Source organism: Lichtheimia ornata, assembly GCF_029851405.1.
Source record: "Lichtheimia ornata isolate CBS 291.66 chromosome Unknown scaffold00017, whole genome shotgun sequence".
Taxonomy (NCBI): domain Eukaryota; kingdom Fungi; phylum Mucoromycota; class Mucoromycetes; order Mucorales; family Lichtheimiaceae; genus Lichtheimia; species Lichtheimia ornata.
Window position 1 is genome coordinate 26231 of NW_026695337.1, and position 18587 is coordinate 44817.

Genomic DNA, 18587 nt, shown 5'->3' on the forward strand with positions numbered 1-18587 from the left:
GCGTTTTTCAGTCAAATCTCATCGGATCAAGAAAGTTGAAGTATGGGCATGCTGCGCTGGAGCAGGACAATCGTTCGTATGCATTGGATCGGGTAACAAAGGTGAATGGGAGGACTAAGGTTATTAGCTGGCATTTTGAACTATTCCTAAATAGTGTACAAGAATCATGCATCGCCTGTGCTGAATGACTCAAGTTATACAAACACGCCCTCTGCATCTTTGGCTCTATTATAGTCATACTACTTTACATTAAACAAAGACCACTTCTCATATAGCATCACGCTTACAAACATAAAGGTGCCTGTATCTTCAAACTTTACAATCAAACGTGGGCTCTTTAATAGATCAACGTGCTCGTCGGGGTCAAAGGAATCTTGTGTCAAAGTATGAAGTTCATCGTGGGCAAACCCAGATTTCGCGATGTCGCTACCAGCCAAACTGGATCCGGGGCTCAACCTCTTCGACGACGACCAAAAAAATATTTTTTGGGCTAGTTGTGACATTGAACGTGAAACTTTCACACAAGGTGCTGTTGGCCAAGCCGAGCCCATTGCTCTATTCAAAACCCCACGTTTCATTGTAAAGTTTGGAGATACAGGCACCTTTATGTTTGTAAGTGTGATGCTATAAGAAGAGTGGTCATCGTTCAATGTCAAGTCGCTGGACCCTGGCAGAGCAAAAGACGCAGAGGGACCTCTTTGTGTAACTCAGCCACTTTGCATGACTGGAAGGATGGAAGGATGATACTGTATACTGTTGACAAAAGCCCGTACATTGCGAGCTAACAGCCATTTCTTCACAATAGCCACTGTTGTCCACTCTATGACATGTGAGCGATTCTCCTGCTTCAGACATTCATTTCCATGATTGGATTATGTTGATCCGAGTTGATTTGACTGAGATACAGTCAAAGAGGGTTTACATCAATCCACACATCTAACCATGCTCTATGTTGCTCAACTGAAGTAACCTTGTATGAGCGTAACTCAGCCAAATCAACTCGGATCAACATAATCTAATCATGGAAATGAATGTCCGAAGCAGGAGCATCGTTCCACTGTCATAGAATGGGCAACATTGCCGATTGTGAGGAAATGGCTGTTAGCTCGCAATGTATGGGATATTGTCAATAGTATACAGTATCATTCTTCCATGCTTCTAGTCATGCAAAGTAGCTGAGTTACACAAAGAGGTCCCTCTGCGTCTTTTGCTCTGCCAGGGTCCAGCGACTTGACATTGAACGAAGACCACTCTTCATATAGCATCATGCTTACAGTATAGTAAAAACATAAAGACGCCTGTATCTCCAAACTTTACAATGAAACGTGGGGTTTTTAATAGAGCAATGTGCTCGACTTGGCCAACTGCACCTTGTGTGAAAGTTTCGCGTTCAATGTCGCGAACAGCCCAAAAAATATTTTTTGGTCGTCGTCGTCGAAGAGGTCGACGCCCAGATCCAGTTTGGCTGGTAGCGACATTGCGAAATCTGGGATTGGCAAGCTTGATCGTGAAACTTTCACACAAGGTGCTGTTGGCCAAGCCGAGCACGTTGCTCTAATAAAAACCTCACGTTTCATTGTAAAGTTCGGAGATACAGGCACCTTTATGTTTGTAAGCGTGATGCTATATGAGAAGTGTCTTTGTTCATTGTCAAGTAGGTGGACCCTGGCAGAGCAAAAGATGCAGAAGGACCTCTTTGGGTAACTCAGCTAAAAAGTCAGGACTTCAGGGACAATGCATGAAAGGTACGCAACCCTCACTTTTATGTCATACATTGGCAGCTAATAGCCACTTTTATCCACTCATCATTGTTGCGAGATCCACTGCATGGGAACGATGCCCCTGCTCTAGACATTCATTTCCATGATTAAAGTAGGTTGATCCGAGCTGATTTGGTTGAGTTACGCTCACACAAGATTACATCGGTTGAGCTACATCGAGCGTGCTCTATGTCCAGAGTGATGTAATCTCTCTTTGACCGCAGCTCAGTCAAATCAGCTCGGATCAACCTACTTTAATCATGGAAATGAATGTCTAGAGCAGGGGCATCGTTCCCATGCAGTGGATCTCGCAACAATGATGAGTGGATAAAAGTGGCCGTTAGCTAGCAATACATGCCTGTTCCTAGATGATCCATAAAGTAATTATACATTGACCCTTTCATTCATGCAAACGTAGCTGTGTTACACAACACGACCCTCTGCATCTTTTGCTCTGTCAGGGTCCAGCTACTTTACATTAAACAAAGACCACTTCTCATATAGCATCACGCTTACAAACATAAAGGTGCCTGTATCTCCAAACTTTACAATGAAACGTGGGGTTTTGAATAGAGCAATGGGCTCGGCTTGGCCAACAGCGCCTTGTGTGAAAGTTTCACGTTCAATGTCGCAACTAGCCCAAAAAATATTTTTTTGGTCGTCGTCGTCGTCGAAGAGGTCGACCCCCAGATCCAGTTTGGCTGGTAGCCACATTGCGAAATCTGGGATCGCCCACGATGAACTTCATACTTTGACACAAGATTCCTTTGACCCCGACAAGGACGTTGATCTATTAACGAGCCCACGTTTGATTGTAAAGTTTGGATATACAGACACCTTTATGTTTGTAAGCGTGATGCTATATGAGAAGTGGTCTTTGTTTAATGTAAAGTAGTATGACTATAGAGCAAAAGATGCAGAGGGCGTGTTTGTGTAACTTGAGTCATTCAGCACAGGCGATGCATGATTCTTGTACACCATTTAGGAATAGTTCAAAATGCCAGCTAATATCCTTAGTCCTCCCATTCTCCATTGTTGCCCAATCCAATGCATACGAACGATTGTCCTGCTCCAGCCTAGCATGCCCATCATTCAACTTTCTTGATCCGATGAGATTTGACTGAAAAACGCTCAAACACAGAAACATCTTCCAATATCAGAAGAATCAGATTGGTAAGTTATTTGTAAACCTGCCAGCTAATAGACCATTCCTCCCATTCATCTTTGTTGCCCAAACCAATACATACGATCGATTGCCCTGCTCCAGCCCATCACTCCCATCATTTAACTTTCATGATTCGAGGTAACCTGGTAGTAAAGGTAATGGCTGTTGTTGGATCATCATTAACATGTAAAGTGTAAAATGACACACGCTCTTTGCTATACGTCAGGATCATTTCTTTTATTTGCGTGTACCTATTGTCTATCGTGAGGGTGATGATGACTATGGGTGGATGGTGTGTGTATGTGGGTGGTAATTGAGTGGCCTCAGTGTAATAGCAGTAGGGGATTTAAACTTGAGGGACAGCAGCTCCACGACTTGAGACAACGCTTCTCTTCTTTTTCTCCCACCTTTCCTTATTCCGTTCACGACATCTCGATCAAGGTAATGTATTATAAAAGAGTGCTCTTGTTGGCTGTGAGGTGTTAATGTAGTTCTGAACATGCATTGTCAGGGAGTGAGCGTGTGTCCAAATGCTGAGGAATGAGCGTGGTTGGTGGTTGGTGGTTGCCATGGCGATATTGTTGCTTCCTTTTGCTCGTTGCTATTCCCGCTCTACGCTTGGTGTCAACAGGTACATTCAGAGTCCAATGTTGCAGCCGAACTGGTTCCATTGACGTGTTAGCTTATATAGGGGGCAAATTTGGTTGCAAGACGTTGGCTGGTTTGGCGTTTTGTTTCGGCTCAACTATACTACACCATGGTTTTCGGTTTCCAGTAACCAACAACAACGGGTCTTTGTGTATATGGAAAAGGCAAGTGCAATGAAGTAAACAATGAAAAAGGCGTTTATTGTATATGCATGCTAACAATGAATTCAATAGGTTTTTCGTTCAGGCAATTCAGCTTGGGGCATCATCATCATCTCTTTGGGTTCAAGTCCCAGCCTGTATCAAGTGGCCGCTGCGTCGCTCTGCACTAGGCAAGTGTGCTGGAAAAGCTTCTTGGAACGCGTCCAGGGCTCTATTGGCCTGCGTTGTGTTGATGGGTTTTTGGAAGAGCATGGTCACCGTGTTGAGGTAAAGGGGGATTTGCAACAGCTTGTGAATGTGTTTAACCAACACTGTCTTCTCGTGATAGACTCGTTCTTTCCCTGGAGCATTTCTTTTCATGAGGTGGGAAAATGATTGGAAGGATTGGGGATCATTCTTTCTTTGGAGAGGATGAATGAGAACAACTATGAGTCTGGACTCTACGTAAGTGATGTCCTTTCTTGCCATGGATCGAACTGGTCTTGCGTGATTCGTGCAGTGCTTTCTCAAGAACAAGGGATCGCCCGACGTTGCTCGTATGGTGGTGATTTGGTTTGTGAATTCCTTTTGATTTGCTTTCTTCCTTGGAGAGGATCGCCTAACGGTATAACAATTCGTCATCGTTCCCGGCATCGTATGGTCTAACTTGCTTGCTTTCTTATTTGTAGAGACGACGATTACGATGATTACCGCATACACAACAATGGCGATTATGATGATAACGACATTCACGACAATGACAATGATGACGACAACGAGATTCAAAAGGAAGCCTGCAAGATCCCATTCTTTTCAACTTGTGTATTTTTGGATGTTGGTGTGACGGATGAGATTGACGACTGGTGACGAGTACGAGTACGAATGATGAGGGAGGACGAAGACGAGGATGGTGGCAATGTAGCTAGATGCAATAAAGCATTGTTTATTTATTACACGCTTGGACTTTGCTAGCTTTTGGATTACATACTATTGCTTCGAAGATGGAATAAAAAAGGTTGTTTCGGTTATCGGTCATGCAAGAAGTATATGACTTTCGTGATACAATAAGCAGGAGTGGGAAGTGGGATGACCTTGAGAAGAGATAAAGTGAAGTGATCCCTCCATTGGGTTTCAGGATGAGTGATCCATCAACATGTATACGTATCTTTTTACAATACAAATTGGTTTATGCAGCTCGACCTTCTCCTACATGCAAATGTGATATGGAACCATTATTGTTATACGCATACCTTGAAGCACCTTCATTATTAGATGCTGTTTACTTACGTACCTTCACAAAAGGCAATCATCATCATAAAGGTGGTCTTTATTCATTGCCAAGTAGCTAAATCCTGATAGAGCGGAAGATGCAGAGGGGCTTCTTTGTGTCACAAGAGACGTGCCTGACGGGTGAACACTATTGGTGGAGAGTGCATAATGGGTGCTTGGAAGGTAGATGGATGTTAAGCCTGTTTGTTCATTGTCATGGGCATTGTTGCAGAGTTGGACATTACACAGGTAGTATTTTACTATGAATGTGAGCACCAAAGGATTGTAAACATGGATACTACAAGAACATTGTAGTGTGCTTAAAAGCTTGTTACTACACGCTGTGGATCTCAGCAGCGTTATCCCAAAGGTAAGTGATAAGAAGCCATTCGATCAAAAATCGATATTCACTAGGGAAGCGAGCAATTAGGGCAGCTACATAGTTTAAATAGTTAAGATTTATTGGGTTTGGCCTGTTGCAAGTTTACGTGTGCCCCAGCCAGTAGTATTAAGTGTAAACAAGGCATAAATCTTCATGAATGCAAAATAAAAGTTGAAAAGTAAGAAAGCGGGAAGAGCAATGATGTGCTGTGGCCAGCGAATGAGATGAGGTGAAAGTTTAACAAGGCGAGTGAGGATCAACCATACAAGATACGAGGCGACAATGTTCCATTGTGGTAAATGATACTGAAGGAAACAAAGGATTACGACTGATACTGGGCCACTGAGAAGTGTAAGAGGGTTGAAGAACTTGTCAATCATGGTGTATGAAACAAATGGATGTCGAGTCCAGAGAAAGCGTTCGGTGAACAACGAACGAAAATCCGATCGCCATGTATTGCGAGTCCACCGTAAAACTTGTAACAAAAACCGCCAGCTATCCTTAAAGGTAGATTGCAGCTGTGCTTCTGGACATACTTGCATATAGGTTCGCCACCCATGTGAGATCATCCATCGTGTGAGAAACTTGTCATCGCCTGAATTGAGCTTGTACTTTCCACGCCAATAGTCATTTGTAAAGTTGTGGATAAAGCTGGGATCCTTGAGGATGACGGTGCGATAGGCGGCTGTACGGCCTGATATGCAGCATACACCTCCATCGATATGCGTTGAAGCAGCCACTTCAATGTTGCGGATGGTCAATCGAAAGCCTGCAAGCACTTCCCACACCGTTTGACGTTTGCCAAGAGGTTTTACGATTTGCGATGTACCCACTCCACCAATCGATTCATCTTCAAAGCATGCAAGAATGTATTGCAACATTGTAGGCTTCCATATGGCATCATCATCTGCAAACACAAGGATGTCGGTATCCGTGTGCCGGATCCCTTCTACCATTTGGTCACGTTTGCTTGCTTTGGGCACTGAATAAATCTTGATCTTGTCGGGTGCAATCGTATTTGCTAATTCTTGGATCGGCTCTCGCATAGCCTCCTCTGTTACAACCAATATCTGCTTTGGTCGACATGCCAACCAAGATCGTGCAGCTTCCTTGAATTCTTCACCAGCATCAATAGTGGGTACAACAATGGTAACATCTTGCTCTGGGTCATAGATAGGCTTTTCCAATGGGCGAATGGGGCGGTATACGATCCATGCAAGTAGCTTGATTAAGAAAATTAGATAACGATAGAATCCAATGACCCCCAATGGTACAAAGATGGGAAAGAAGTCGGCTGTCAGATACAGCATGATGATAAAGATCAATTAGGTATCATTCACAAAAAGAACAAAGAGGATACCAATGATGGCAAGAAGGTCTTTTTGTATTATACCAGGCTTCAGCTTACCATGGGTCTTCCAGGAACACCCACAGCTTTAGCCTTGACCCTTGCAAGGGCACGCCTTTATTTGTTTCGGGATAATTTCATATGCCCATCTCTATCGCGATTTCATAGTTCTCCATCTTTTTGATTCCTGTACAGCAGCAGGATAATAATTTGTCTCGGGATAATTATGATGGGTTCCAGTGCACACATTGAGACCCTCCAATCCTCAATAGCAACATTAAGCATGGATGATGATTGTGATACGACGTCAAGCGGTATGATGACCCATCCAATAATATGGATCATAGCTGATGGTTGTCTTATTGCTTGGACATGGAATGAAACATGAGATTAATAGGTAGTGAGCGTATTACTGTAATGTTTGCCAAATAATTTCATTCTGGAACTTTCTTTGATATCTTGGCACATGATGGTGGTGGTTTGGGTAAAGGGTTGGATCACATGATCGATAGCATTTTATAAGGATGCATTTGAAAAGAGCAGCAACTGTGAATCAAGGTGAACCGATGTCTATTTGACATGCCGATCTATGATGGCTTTTGAGAGCTGCAAGTTGATATAATATGCATGAGGCGTCTTGTCGTGAGGTAGCCAACCTCGTTGGGCATCCGCCCCTCTCACACTGTTGCCTTTTCAAGCGAATGATCTTGGTCATATCGTTTTCCCCACTCTTCTTCCCCCAAACTTAGCCCAGTTACATTTGTTATTTCCCATGAGTGTTTTCCTGATGCTGGCAATAATAGAGTATGACATGTTGTGTTTGCTAGTAGGAGGTAGATTGTTTGTATTATCCATAGCAGGCATGAGATGGGGTGGGGTGCTATTACTACCATGATGCTAGTGATGACTTGTAATACCAATGACATATGAGCAAAAGTAGATTTCATCATCAATGCATGATCAGTAAGGTTTTTGATCTATGGTTGATATACTTGGGGGAAGGGGAATTGATCAGATGGCATCGCATGATTATTGGAGTGCATAGTGAAACCAAGGGTGGAGTATTAATATCAATGTCCTCATTGTGTAAGAGAAGAAGAATATGAATGAATGAATGAATGCTATGACAGCTTTGTATGGATGAGAAAGTGAGATAGCAGCAGGCTTTGTGTACAATTGCAATAAATAGAGAGAAAACTGCCGACTACAAAGAAGGTTGCACCACGTGCATGTGCCCCAACTCGGTGGGTTACCAAGAAAGGCGCTTCTTTTTTTTCTTACTCTTCCCTTCCTACACCCACTCTTCCTCAAGAGCACTCCTCCCTTTTCAACCAATATGTCTGTGCAGCTTAATCCCGAAGCACAACTCACATTCAAACGTAACTCTTCAAGCAATGTCACGCTTCAACTGAACTATGTTTATTAATCTCGTCATGCGGGTATATACACATACAGGACCTCTCACTCAAGTTACCAAGGAATTGCTCCTGGTCACTAACAACAATGATGACCCGGTCATGTTCAAGGTGAAGACAACAGCCCCAAAGCAATACTGCGTGCGTCCCAATGCAGGCCGAATCGAACCGAAATCTCAAGTGGAAGTGCAAGGTAATTCATATACAAGCTCTAGCTTATCTACACGGGCCATGTACTTATCAATCTATACGCATACGTACGCCTTACTTTTCTTCTATGTATAGTCATCCTACAACCATTCAAAGAGGAGCCTCCAAGCGATTTCAAGTGCAAGGACAAGTTCTTGGTGCAAACAGCCGTCATTAAGCCTGCGCATGAAGCGTTGCCTATCGCAGAAATGGTAAGGGGAGGTGATTGTTTGAAGGGGAAGATGATATCATACATTGAAAGGATCGAGATGATATGATGTGATACAGGGGGATGAATACAAGAAACGCGTTGTAGCTAAACGTTCATGCATCAAAATCTAGTGGAGCTTGACCGAACAAGAGGATCGTCAAGGTATCTTTCAACAAAAGATCAAGTGCGTTTTCTTGCCACCTGAGGAACAACCAGCACAACAACAAGAAGAGCAACCAGCACCCAAGGAACAACCCGCTGTTGTAGAAGAACAACAAGCCGAGCCTGTTGAGCCTGTTACTGTACGTTTGTTTTGTTTGGAAGGAGGCGGTGTCATATTCGGTATTAATTGAGACATCTGAACATTCTATTACGATTAGGCTACTTCGACCACTGCCCCAGCAATTGATACAATCCCACCACCATCTCAACCTCCAGTCGCTGAAGTACCCAAGGAAGAGGAAAAGGTGGAACCAAAGCCAGAGCCAATTCCTGATGCTGTTGCTGCACCACCTGTTGTTGAAGAGGAAACCAAGCCCGAGCCTGTTGTTGCTGAACCCAAGCCTACTCCTGTTGCTGCACCTGCACCATTGATTGTTGATCAGGCACCTGAACCAAAACCACGATCTATGCCACCAGCAGCAGCAGCAGCTCCTATTGAAAAGCCTGTTGTGGATGAAAAGCCTATTATCGAGGAGAAGCCTGTTATCAATGAACAACCACCACAGCCTATTGTGACCGAGAAGAAGCATCAAGAGGAGGATGGTGAAAAGAAGACTTTGAAGGATGAGCTGCAGTCTGCACGCGAATTGATTGAGCAATTGAGAAAGCAGGTGACGACTCTTCAAAAGGAACAGGAGGCAACAGGTAATGGAGGAAAAGGATCTCGCAAGTTGGCATCCACAGTTCAACCCCTTGATGCTGTTCATCAACATCTTGCTGCTCTTGAAAAGCCAAATGTGACCGAAGGGTATCCACCACAAGTCGTCCTCGCCGTTGCAGCCTTAGTTTTTGTCTTTACCTACTTGTTCTTTTAATCTTTCGTATCCTCCCCCCCGCCAACCACCTCCACGCACACCCAGCATCAATTATTACTTCTCGATCACCATAGCTATGATTGATCTATTACCAATGACCCCATTACCACCACCACTCTCAAAAGAAAAAAGAGATTGCATGCAAATCATATTAGATGTGTTTGATGGTATAGCTTGAAAATATTATAAACAATGGAATTACATATCTACATGGATGAGGAGGAGGATGCTAATGATGGTAATGCAATGGAAGAAGAAGAGGATGCAATAGTGATATCGTCAATGACACCACCACCAAGGCACCAATCATCTAGGTAAATGACTACTTGTTGACCAGGCGCGAGAGCACGAATGGGATCGATGAATTGGACGTGACAATGATTGGGATTATCTTTGCTCAGGGATACCAAGGCCTTTTCGGGTTTCATGCGGTACCTAACTTGGACATCGACAAGAAGACGTTGACCTTTGGAAAGATCCACTGGTGGATGGCCGTTGATCCAAATCCAATCACGTGTACGGCAAGCTGAGTGAAAGAGTGCTGGATGGTCTGAACCTGCTACGCACAATAGAGTGTTGTCATCCAATTGCTTGTTGGCAACATACCACTTGTGGGGTCCATGACAGATGCCTGATGCTTGACCAATAGTATAACCATAAAGACCACGATGTTCACCAATCACAGTGCCAGTGTCGATATCGATAGCTGGGCCTGGTGGTTGATCGATGTACTCGGCTAGGAAATCAGCAAAGCGACGACGTTGACCCACAAAGCAGATGCCATAGCTCTCACGTTTCTTGGCAACGCTATGTAATCCTAATTCGGCTGCAAGGCTCTTGACTTGTGCTTTTGATTGGAATTCACCCAATGGAAACATGGTACGCTGTAAGGCATCTTGGCGGACGGCGGATAAAAAGTAGGATTGATCTTTATGTCGATCTCGACCACGTAAAAGACGACCACGTGAATCCGTACGGCAATAATGACCGGTGGCAAGCCATGTGTCTGGTGGCACTTGTGCCAATAGTGAACCGAATTTGATATGCTGATTGCATTGGATATCAGGGTTGGGTGTCAATCCTCTTGCATAGTCGTTCAATGTCTGCTCAAACACCTCGTTCCAGTATTCTTTAACAAAGTTCACTTGTCGACAAGGAATCGATAGCTGATCACACACTCGTTGCACGTCCTCCCAATCTTGTACGCTTGTACAGACTCCTCGTTCATCCGATGTATCCCAATTGCGCATGTAGATGCCTTGGACATTGTGTCCCTGCTGCTTCAACAAGGCTGCTGTAACGCTGGAATCGACGCCACCTGACATGGCCACCATGACTCTTCGAGGTATACGTTGCATTGTGTATGTGTATGCGTGTGTGAATAATGAAATAGGTCAGGTGTAGTTGTAGTTGCAAAAAGATGAATAAACTTTTGACGTCTCCGGTTCATTCATCCGGGTCGGTAAACAATCGGCTGGGTATTGGGTGGGTTGATGCATGGGCGCATAGTCGAAATGGGTTATATGGATTGCTAATCTCCGTGATTGTAGCAGCAAGTCCCTGCCTCTCTTTTTCCCTTTGGTGCCACACACAACACAACACTACACAACATGTGCATGCGTACTCTTGCACATCCAAGTTCTTTATTTAGCAGCAGCAGCAGCAGCAGCAGCATACTATACACGCACCACTCATAAAATACCTCCATCCTCGAGACGTACATCATGCGATGATAACAATAATGAAAAGGAGGCGGGGTGATGATAATGGTGCATTCATAAGAGCATAAAAAAGGCGCCACAATGTACTCAGGCAGGGTGCACGTGGATATGTGAAGAACGGGGCTAGATCAAGTAATCATGTTGAGTTCATTGTTCCTGCTACTTGGGTGGCATCTGTCGCATCAAACATCATGGACGTGATGAACAAATATTTGGATGCTTTTCACTGACAGACGACTCGCTTAATATGTCCCTTTTAAGGACGACCGCGTGATGATGAATCCACCGTTGATGATCTTCTGTTGTCTTGACAAGGGACACACTGCTTTACTTGTTCACACACACACCATCTTTATAAAAGAACATCTCAGAAAATTTCCTTTTCTCTTCCCTCCTTTTTTCCCTTCACTCTTGCAACCAAATCGCTTTCCCATCTTTCTTTCTCTTTATTCCTTCTCACTATTTCCATCTGCATACACTCATGCATTCCTTGTTGCTGCAGCACGACATTGCTTCGCCCGAGCGTTCGCTTCCATCAAGCCCACTTCTCTCCCCAGCTGTTGTCACCCATACCAATGCCTTGCACTCAAGCCATGGATCCAATTCTTCAAAAGATATGGCTGATCTCACAAGATTGCTCCAAAAAGTCGGCTCATCTCGGTCAAAACATGCTTATCCTGCTGCTGTAAAACCAACATCGCCACCAACATCATCCACTGCTTCATCTTCAACATCATCATCTACATCGTCTTCATCATTTTCGCAACCATCCACTGCTCCTTCATCTGTTCCTCATCCTCGCCATTCACCCGTTATCCCAACACCAATGCCACAACAAGCTCATTATCAAAGACCCCAATTGCTTCATCGCTCAGCATGCTCAAATTTGCCAGCACAATTCGTATTCAAAAAGCCAGAGTACGATGAAGAATATCAACGCACCCATTTCCACCATCTCGCTACTGATTCCAAGGATTCCTTCTTGGGCTGGTCTGATCTACGACGCTTTTTTGTCTCTGATAATAGCCCTACTACTATCAATGCACCTTCAAGCAGCAACGATAGTGGTTGCCATGGACGAGTTTTGGAGGCGGATGTCATTGGCAACCAATTTCGTCATGACATTGAAGGTCGTTATGGTCGCTGGGGTATGTTGGATTTCTCTTGTTTCATTGTGCATGATTTGCTGTGGCAGAAAAAAAATCCCTCATAGCGAGAGAAATGGGGGAGCGATTTTGAGGCATTTTGTGGTTGGACCCTGAACTAATTTGCTCGTATTACTTTTTTATGCAATCCATTATACAGGCCGCTATATTGGTAAAGGTGCCGGTGGTTGTGTACGGTTGATACATCGGTCGGCCGATAGCAAACCTGTGGCAGTTAAGCAATTCCGTAAACAGCTTCCACATGAATCCGACAAGGATTACATCAAAAAAGTAACGGCCGAATTCTGCATTGGGTCGACCCTGCAGCATCCCAATGTGATTCAAACACTCGATATCATTCAAGATGGGCCCAATTTTTACGAGATCATGGAGTATGCACCCAACGACATGTTCAACATTGTCATGAGTGGCATGATGTCTCGTGAGGAAATTGGTTGCTGTTGGCGCCAAATGTTACAAGGTCTCGAATACCTCCACAGCATGGGCATTGCTCATCGTGACCTCAAGCTTGATAATCTTGTTCTTGACCACCAAGGCATACTCAAGATCATTGATTTTGGATGCTCATGCGTATTCAAGTATCCTTTTGAAAAAACCACCGTTCGCTCCAAAGGTATGTGGCATGATCCATTGCATATAAGATCTTTGTCTCACACACCAGATCTATGCTTATCATCTTCATCACCAGGTATCTATGGCTCTGAACCATACATTGCTCCAGAACAGTACACCCAAACAACCTACGACCCTGTAAAATCAGATGTTTGGTCGTGTGGCATCATCCTCTTTTGCATGATCATTCAACGTTTTCCATGGCAAGTGCCACGTATGTCGAATCCTGCTTTTCGTGCTTTTGCAACCAATCCTACACAACAGCAATTTCGCATCCTTCGTATGTTGCCACGTGAGACACGTTCCATCATGGCATCTTTGCTTGAGCTCGATCCTTCAAGAAGGCCATCGGTCAAGGCTATCCTTAACAATGACGCTTGGGTCAAGAATATTGATGTATGTACAATCGACACCCCTGGTGCTCACCATGTGCATCATGTTCAGGAGGCATCAAGTTGCACAAACGAGCGCGGCAATCTTGTCATCATGACCTCTGAACCACCTGGCTATGTTGCTGAAAAGGAACGCCGAAAACAACGGATGAGAGCATCCGTTTCACCACCACCACCATCACCTTCAACTTCCAGAAAATCATCACCTGGTTGTTCCACCCAATTGCTCAAGGTGGCATAAACCCAGTATACGACACACACACACACCCACTACAACCTTATCCAACCACTTTTATGCCATCCAAGGCCCTACACATCTTATACACTCAACCCACATTTTTCATTTTACAAAAGCCTCCTGTCATCATCCTTCAACCCATGTATTCTAACTTAATGTTGTATATGTAACATCCTTTTCAACGTTCATCATCACCCCCTCGTTTGTACTATAAATCAAGCCCAACAATATAACAATCTTTGTGCTTTTTGGACACAACATAAATGACAAAGTTGATCCCATTTCGATGCAGCACAACGTGATGTAACTGCATGCAATAGGTGTTTGCATATCTGGGGAAACGATATGCAGCTTGGCAATTGGAGCATTCGTGCATATGTAGTATCGGAAATGGCTTTTTCGGATAGGCGGTTTGTTGTATATCCATGAAACAAATGGATCACTCTTGCACATGGTGAGGGTTATGGATGGCGGTGGTGCTTTCCCACTTGATGGTGGTGACCTGTCATTTGGTGCGACATTTCTTTGTACACACACATGTGGGTGCTAGTACATGTCTGCAGATTGTCATGCAACTTTACTGTGCACATCATCATTTTATGAGCAAAAATCATCTGCTTTTCTTTCGCTTTGGCAGTTTAATATGCAGGAGTTGAGTAGCAAGGAATTAGGCCAGGGGGAGGGAAAAAAAGTCAAAACACATCTACGTAGTAGTAGTATAAGCTTGTTTTTCGGCTTGTTCAGAAAAGGACACGCCACAAGCGCATCCCCCTTCTTTTCCAAACAATAATATTACGTATGATCTACGATATTCGTATGCCTCGAGACGCACTAAAAATATCATGCATGTTGTTATTATACGCGGGATTTCCTGTTATCGTCATCGTGTTGCTCCTGTTACAAATTACCCTCATGTGCAACGACATCAAGGCCCTCTCACATCATCTTGACAACACAAGAGCGGGATAAAACAAACACATCAATAGGTGCGTTTTGTATGTACATGCATCTATTACAACATGACACTTTTCTTGGCATTAGGTGCTCACAGCTTTTATTGTGGTACTACACGAATGGCCGAGTGTTGTAGATCCATAGCGAATGTCCTTGAGCCGCATCAGTGGTTTGGATGATAGACCTTGTATCCTTTATCTAACAACATTGCCAAGCACCCTGATGGTGGTACAACCCATGCGAATCTGCCTCTTCTTAACAAATGCAACAATAACGTAATGAGACCAAGTCTTATTATACTCTCAACCTTTAACGTTTTCCATTTGCGTTATAATAGGATCATAATGCAGCTAGCTTTTCTTCGCTTTAAAGAGCACATGTGCCATCATTATCTTGGCAACATTATTCTCGTAGCTGGCATCATTGTTGTAGTTTACGTTTGCATGGTCCACAATGAGACATTTTCAACCCAGCTCTCTCTCTATGTATACATACATCATCCGACGATCAATAAAGTCTTCTCCTGGTTGATTGATTTTAAGGATCTTGTCTGCTGAGTTGAAAAAACATGGAGGCATTCATCATAGATCCAGCATTCGATGCTCTACTCGGGTAAGACAAATGCTGTTCACATGTTGAGGCGCGATGAGTATCAGCTGCTTTATTATCTTGGCGTTGGAACTATTTTTCTTATCGACCAGGAGAGAGAGAGAGAGAGAGAAGGATGATGGATTTTGGGGGAGAAAATAGTAGAAGAATTAAGATGCATCGGTATCTCAGCATTAAAAGAGTAAAAGGTTCTACCGCGTGGTGCATGTGCATTCTTGACGGGGAGAAGAGCCAGGGGCAAGTTGAGCAGAAAACGAGCAGAGAGGAAGATGAGTGGGCTTTCAAACGCGGTGTGAAGCCATAGATTCTATTGGCTATAGGCCACGAGGCAAGACTGAAAAAGAAATGGGTGTGCACGTAACCGACGACGACGCACAACCACGATAACTGCGCCGAGCATACACAGCTTTCCCCTTTTTCATCTCTTTTCATCTGCACTACTACTTTCATCATGGAGAAATTCAAAGAGGTACCGTTTCACGTCCTTTTATTTGACCTCAATGCTATCGTATACTAAACTCTACATTGCACGACAACGTGTACCTATTTACTTTGTCTCACTTTAGAAACTCGCTAACCTTCGCGCTGAAGCTGACGAAGCCAATGCCCACGCCGATGAGCTCGATGTGAAGGTCAAGCAACTTGAGTCAGAGCACACCTCCAAGGACCACGAACTTTTGTCCCTTCAAATTCGCGTCAAGAATCTCGAGGAACAGCTTGAGAAGACCGAGAACAAGCTCAGGGAAACCTCTGGAAAGTAAGTCAATGGGATAAACAAGGGGGGGTGGTTGTGTATGTGTGTTGTGTGGTTGTATCGAGTAGAGCTCTGTGTGTGTGGAAGTATGATGCTGATTGCATATGAACAATAGGTTCAACGAAGCTGATCTCAAGGCCGAGGAAGCTGAACGTAATGTCTCCAACCTTGAACAAGAGCTCAGTGAGAAGGAACAATTGCACGAGGAGTTGCAGGAAAAGTACAAGACTGCCAAGGCCGAATTGGATGAGCTTGCACGCCAATTTGATGAGCTGTAAACCAATCTTGCCCCCCAAATGTCCCTATTCCCCAGTCCATTCTCAAGGTCGAGGAGCTTCTTTTCTCATCAACATCGCAACACACTCAATATTAATCACCCCATCCCGATCAAAAAAATCGATTCATGCGTTTGCATGCACATTATCAAATGTTCTCTTGCCTGCTCGTGATTCAAGCGCATAAAATGGGAGTATCGGATATAATCATTGGATGGCATGATTGGCAATGGTGATATGGGTTACAATGTGGAAAGGGATATGGTTGTTTACAACAAATGACTTTTGCTTGGCAAAGTTGTCAGCTGTGCAAATGGGGCGAGGGTGACAAGCATTATAAAGATACTTCTTTGTGACAGTGGACAACCCGTTTTGAGCACGATGGGATGAGCATCTTACTACTCTTAACGTAATGAGGATAAATGAGCTCCGTGTATGTTGGCGTCGGGTAGAGGTAGTGTCTCGAAAAAGTCAAACAAGAAACATCATTATTATGGAAGACCCCAGGGGGGTTGAAATTATTATAACATTGGGTCGTAATTATCATGCACAGAACCCTTGCCAATAACTTTCTCTTTCCGAGCATGTCATTTTTCAATAGAATCATAGACAAAGCAAGGATAGGTGGCAGCCATACACCACAACAGATACCATCCGATCCATCGCCTGCAACCACTATCGAGCGTAATACTCGACACAGCAACCCTTATAGTGACGGAGGGTACTTTCGTCATACATCAGAACCATCGACTGCTATCGACCACCACCAAGTGCTATCGACCACATCAACAAGCACAAACCACGTTGCTACACCTGATGACCATAGCAATGATTCATCTTTATCGTCATGGCTTAGTAGTCGTCTATCCAAGACGCCTTCAGGTATCCTCTCTTGAAAGAAGACATACAAGCGTAATCCAAATCCTTATATGAAGGCCTATTGTAGAACACGCTAGCGCACAGCAATCAATGGAACATCAAGGTAAGGGTGCTAGTTACATACATGCATACATTGAATCTCCCATGTCCTTATCCATGGCTACATTTGTAGAAGCCCAGTATAAACGCTCTCGGCTACAGAAGAAATACCAAGAATATGATCAAGACATCGTATCCCAACGAAAGAATCGGCCACGTCTCCAGTTGAGCGATTTCAATTTGCTACGCACACTTGGGACAGGTTCTTTTGGACGTGTGCATTTGGCTCAGTCGCGTCATAATGCACGCTACTATGCTATCAAGGTGTTGAAAAAAACCGAGGTGGTGCGATTGAAGCAAGGTAGGAATGAGAAATGGGGGAACGTGGACTTTTATGGAAACTGATAGTGTATGATAGTGGAGCATACAAACAATGAAAAACACATCCTTGAAGGAGTGGCCAATCCATTTTTGGTCAACCTGTGGGGGACTTTTCAAGATGATAGCAACCTGTACATGGTCATGGATTATGTGCCTGGTGGTGAGCTTTTCAGTGTATTGAGAAAGAGCAAGGTGAGATGTACATACCTATGTGCTACATACGTAATGTACTAAAGTCATTGCTTTGTGTATCATACCAGCGGTTTCCGGATCATGTGGCCAAGTTTTATGCAGCGGAGGTGATACTGGCTCTCGAGTACCTGCATAGCAGGAGGATTGTGTACCGCGACCTTAAGCCTGAGAACCTACTATTGGATTCCAATGGTCACATACGCATCGCTGATTTTGGATTTGCCAAGCTTATACCTGACAACGTGACATGGACGCTATGTGGTACACCGGATTACTTGGGTATGTTGATATGAGCAACGAAGATAATAATAGGATGCTGATGGCAACAACAACCACTTTAACAGCACCTGAGATTATTCAATCCAAAGGCTATGGAAAATCGGTTGATTGGTGGAGTCTAGGTGTGCTGATTTATGAAATGCTGGCAGGGTATCCACCTTTTTATGACGACGACCATTTAAAACTCTATGAAAAGATCATGCATGGCAAGATTCGATGGCCAAGTTACTTTGATCCTAATGCCAAAGACTTGTTGGCAAGGTTGTTGACATCGGATTTGACGCGTCGCTATGGCAACCTCAAGAGTGGCGCTGAGGATGTCAAACGACATCCATGGTTTACAGCGGTGGATTTTGATCTTGTGGCGAGTCGACAAATCCGGGCACCTTATATCCCGCACATCCGCGGCAATGGCGACACGAGTCATTTTGATAAATATCCCGAGGCAACCGAACGCTATGGTGCACCTGCAGATGATCCTCATCGCCATCACTTTCCTGATTTTTGATAGCATGGATACGTGTGTATATAA

At 44.0% G+C, this 18587-nt stretch overlaps 6 protein-coding genes across 6 annotated transcripts; 4 read left to right on the plus strand and 2 right to left on the minus strand.

The window, feature by feature from the left end:
• Positions 1-5441: 5441 nt before the first annotated feature.
• Positions 5442-6674, minus strand: O0I10_004533 (uncharacterized protein; the record flags this gene model as incomplete). The annotated part of the gene is made up of 1 exon (XM_058484592.1): positions 5442-6674. The coding sequence occupies one exon, from the start codon at positions 6672-6674 to the stop codon at positions 5442-5444; it is 1233 nt and encodes a 410-aa protein (XP_058344469.1).
• A 1374-nt stretch (positions 6675-8048) lies between these two features.
• Positions 8049-9564, plus strand: O0I10_004534 (uncharacterized protein; the record flags this gene model as incomplete). The annotated part of the gene is made up of 5 exons (XM_058484593.1): positions 8049-8091; positions 8168-8320; positions 8413-8528; positions 8659-8829; positions 8908-9564. 5 exons carry the CDS (start codon positions 8049-8051, stop codon positions 9562-9564), a joined length of 1140 nt encoding a protein of 379 aa, XP_058344470.1.
• Positions 9565-9770: 206 nt separating this feature from the next.
• O0I10_004535 (tRNA (5-methylaminomethyl-2-thiouridylate)-methyltransferase) lies at positions 9771-10922 on the minus strand (the record flags this gene model as incomplete). The annotated part of the gene is made up of 1 exon (XM_058484594.1): positions 9771-10922. One exon carries the CDS (start codon positions 10920-10922, stop codon positions 9771-9773), a length of 1152 nt encoding a protein of 383 aa, XP_058344471.1.
• An 844-nt stretch (positions 10923-11766) lies between these two features.
• Positions 11767-13696, plus strand: O0I10_004536 (uncharacterized protein; the record flags this gene model as incomplete). Its single annotated transcript, XM_058484595.1, has 3 exons — positions 11767-12433; positions 12591-13064; positions 13140-13696. The coding sequence occupies 3 exons, from the start codon at positions 11767-11769 to the stop codon at positions 13694-13696; spliced, it is 1698 nt and encodes a 565-aa protein (XP_058344472.1).
• A 2011-nt stretch (positions 13697-15707) lies between these two features.
• O0I10_004537 (uncharacterized protein) lies at positions 15708-16288 on the plus strand (the record flags this gene model as incomplete). Its single annotated transcript, XM_058484596.1, has 3 exons — positions 15708-15725; positions 15823-16013; positions 16126-16288. The coding sequence occupies 3 exons, from the start codon at positions 15708-15710 to the stop codon at positions 16286-16288; spliced, it is 372 nt and encodes a 123-aa protein (XP_058344473.1).
• Positions 16289-16869: 581 nt separating this feature from the next.
• Positions 16870-18563, plus strand: O0I10_004538 (uncharacterized protein; the record flags this gene model as incomplete). Its single annotated transcript, XM_058484597.1, has 6 exons — positions 16870-17167; positions 17232-17267; positions 17337-17564; positions 17622-17776; positions 17845-18055; positions 18121-18563. 6 exons carry the CDS (start codon positions 16870-16872, stop codon positions 18561-18563), a joined length of 1371 nt encoding a protein of 456 aa, XP_058344474.1.
• Positions 18564-18587: the final 24 nt, after the last annotated feature.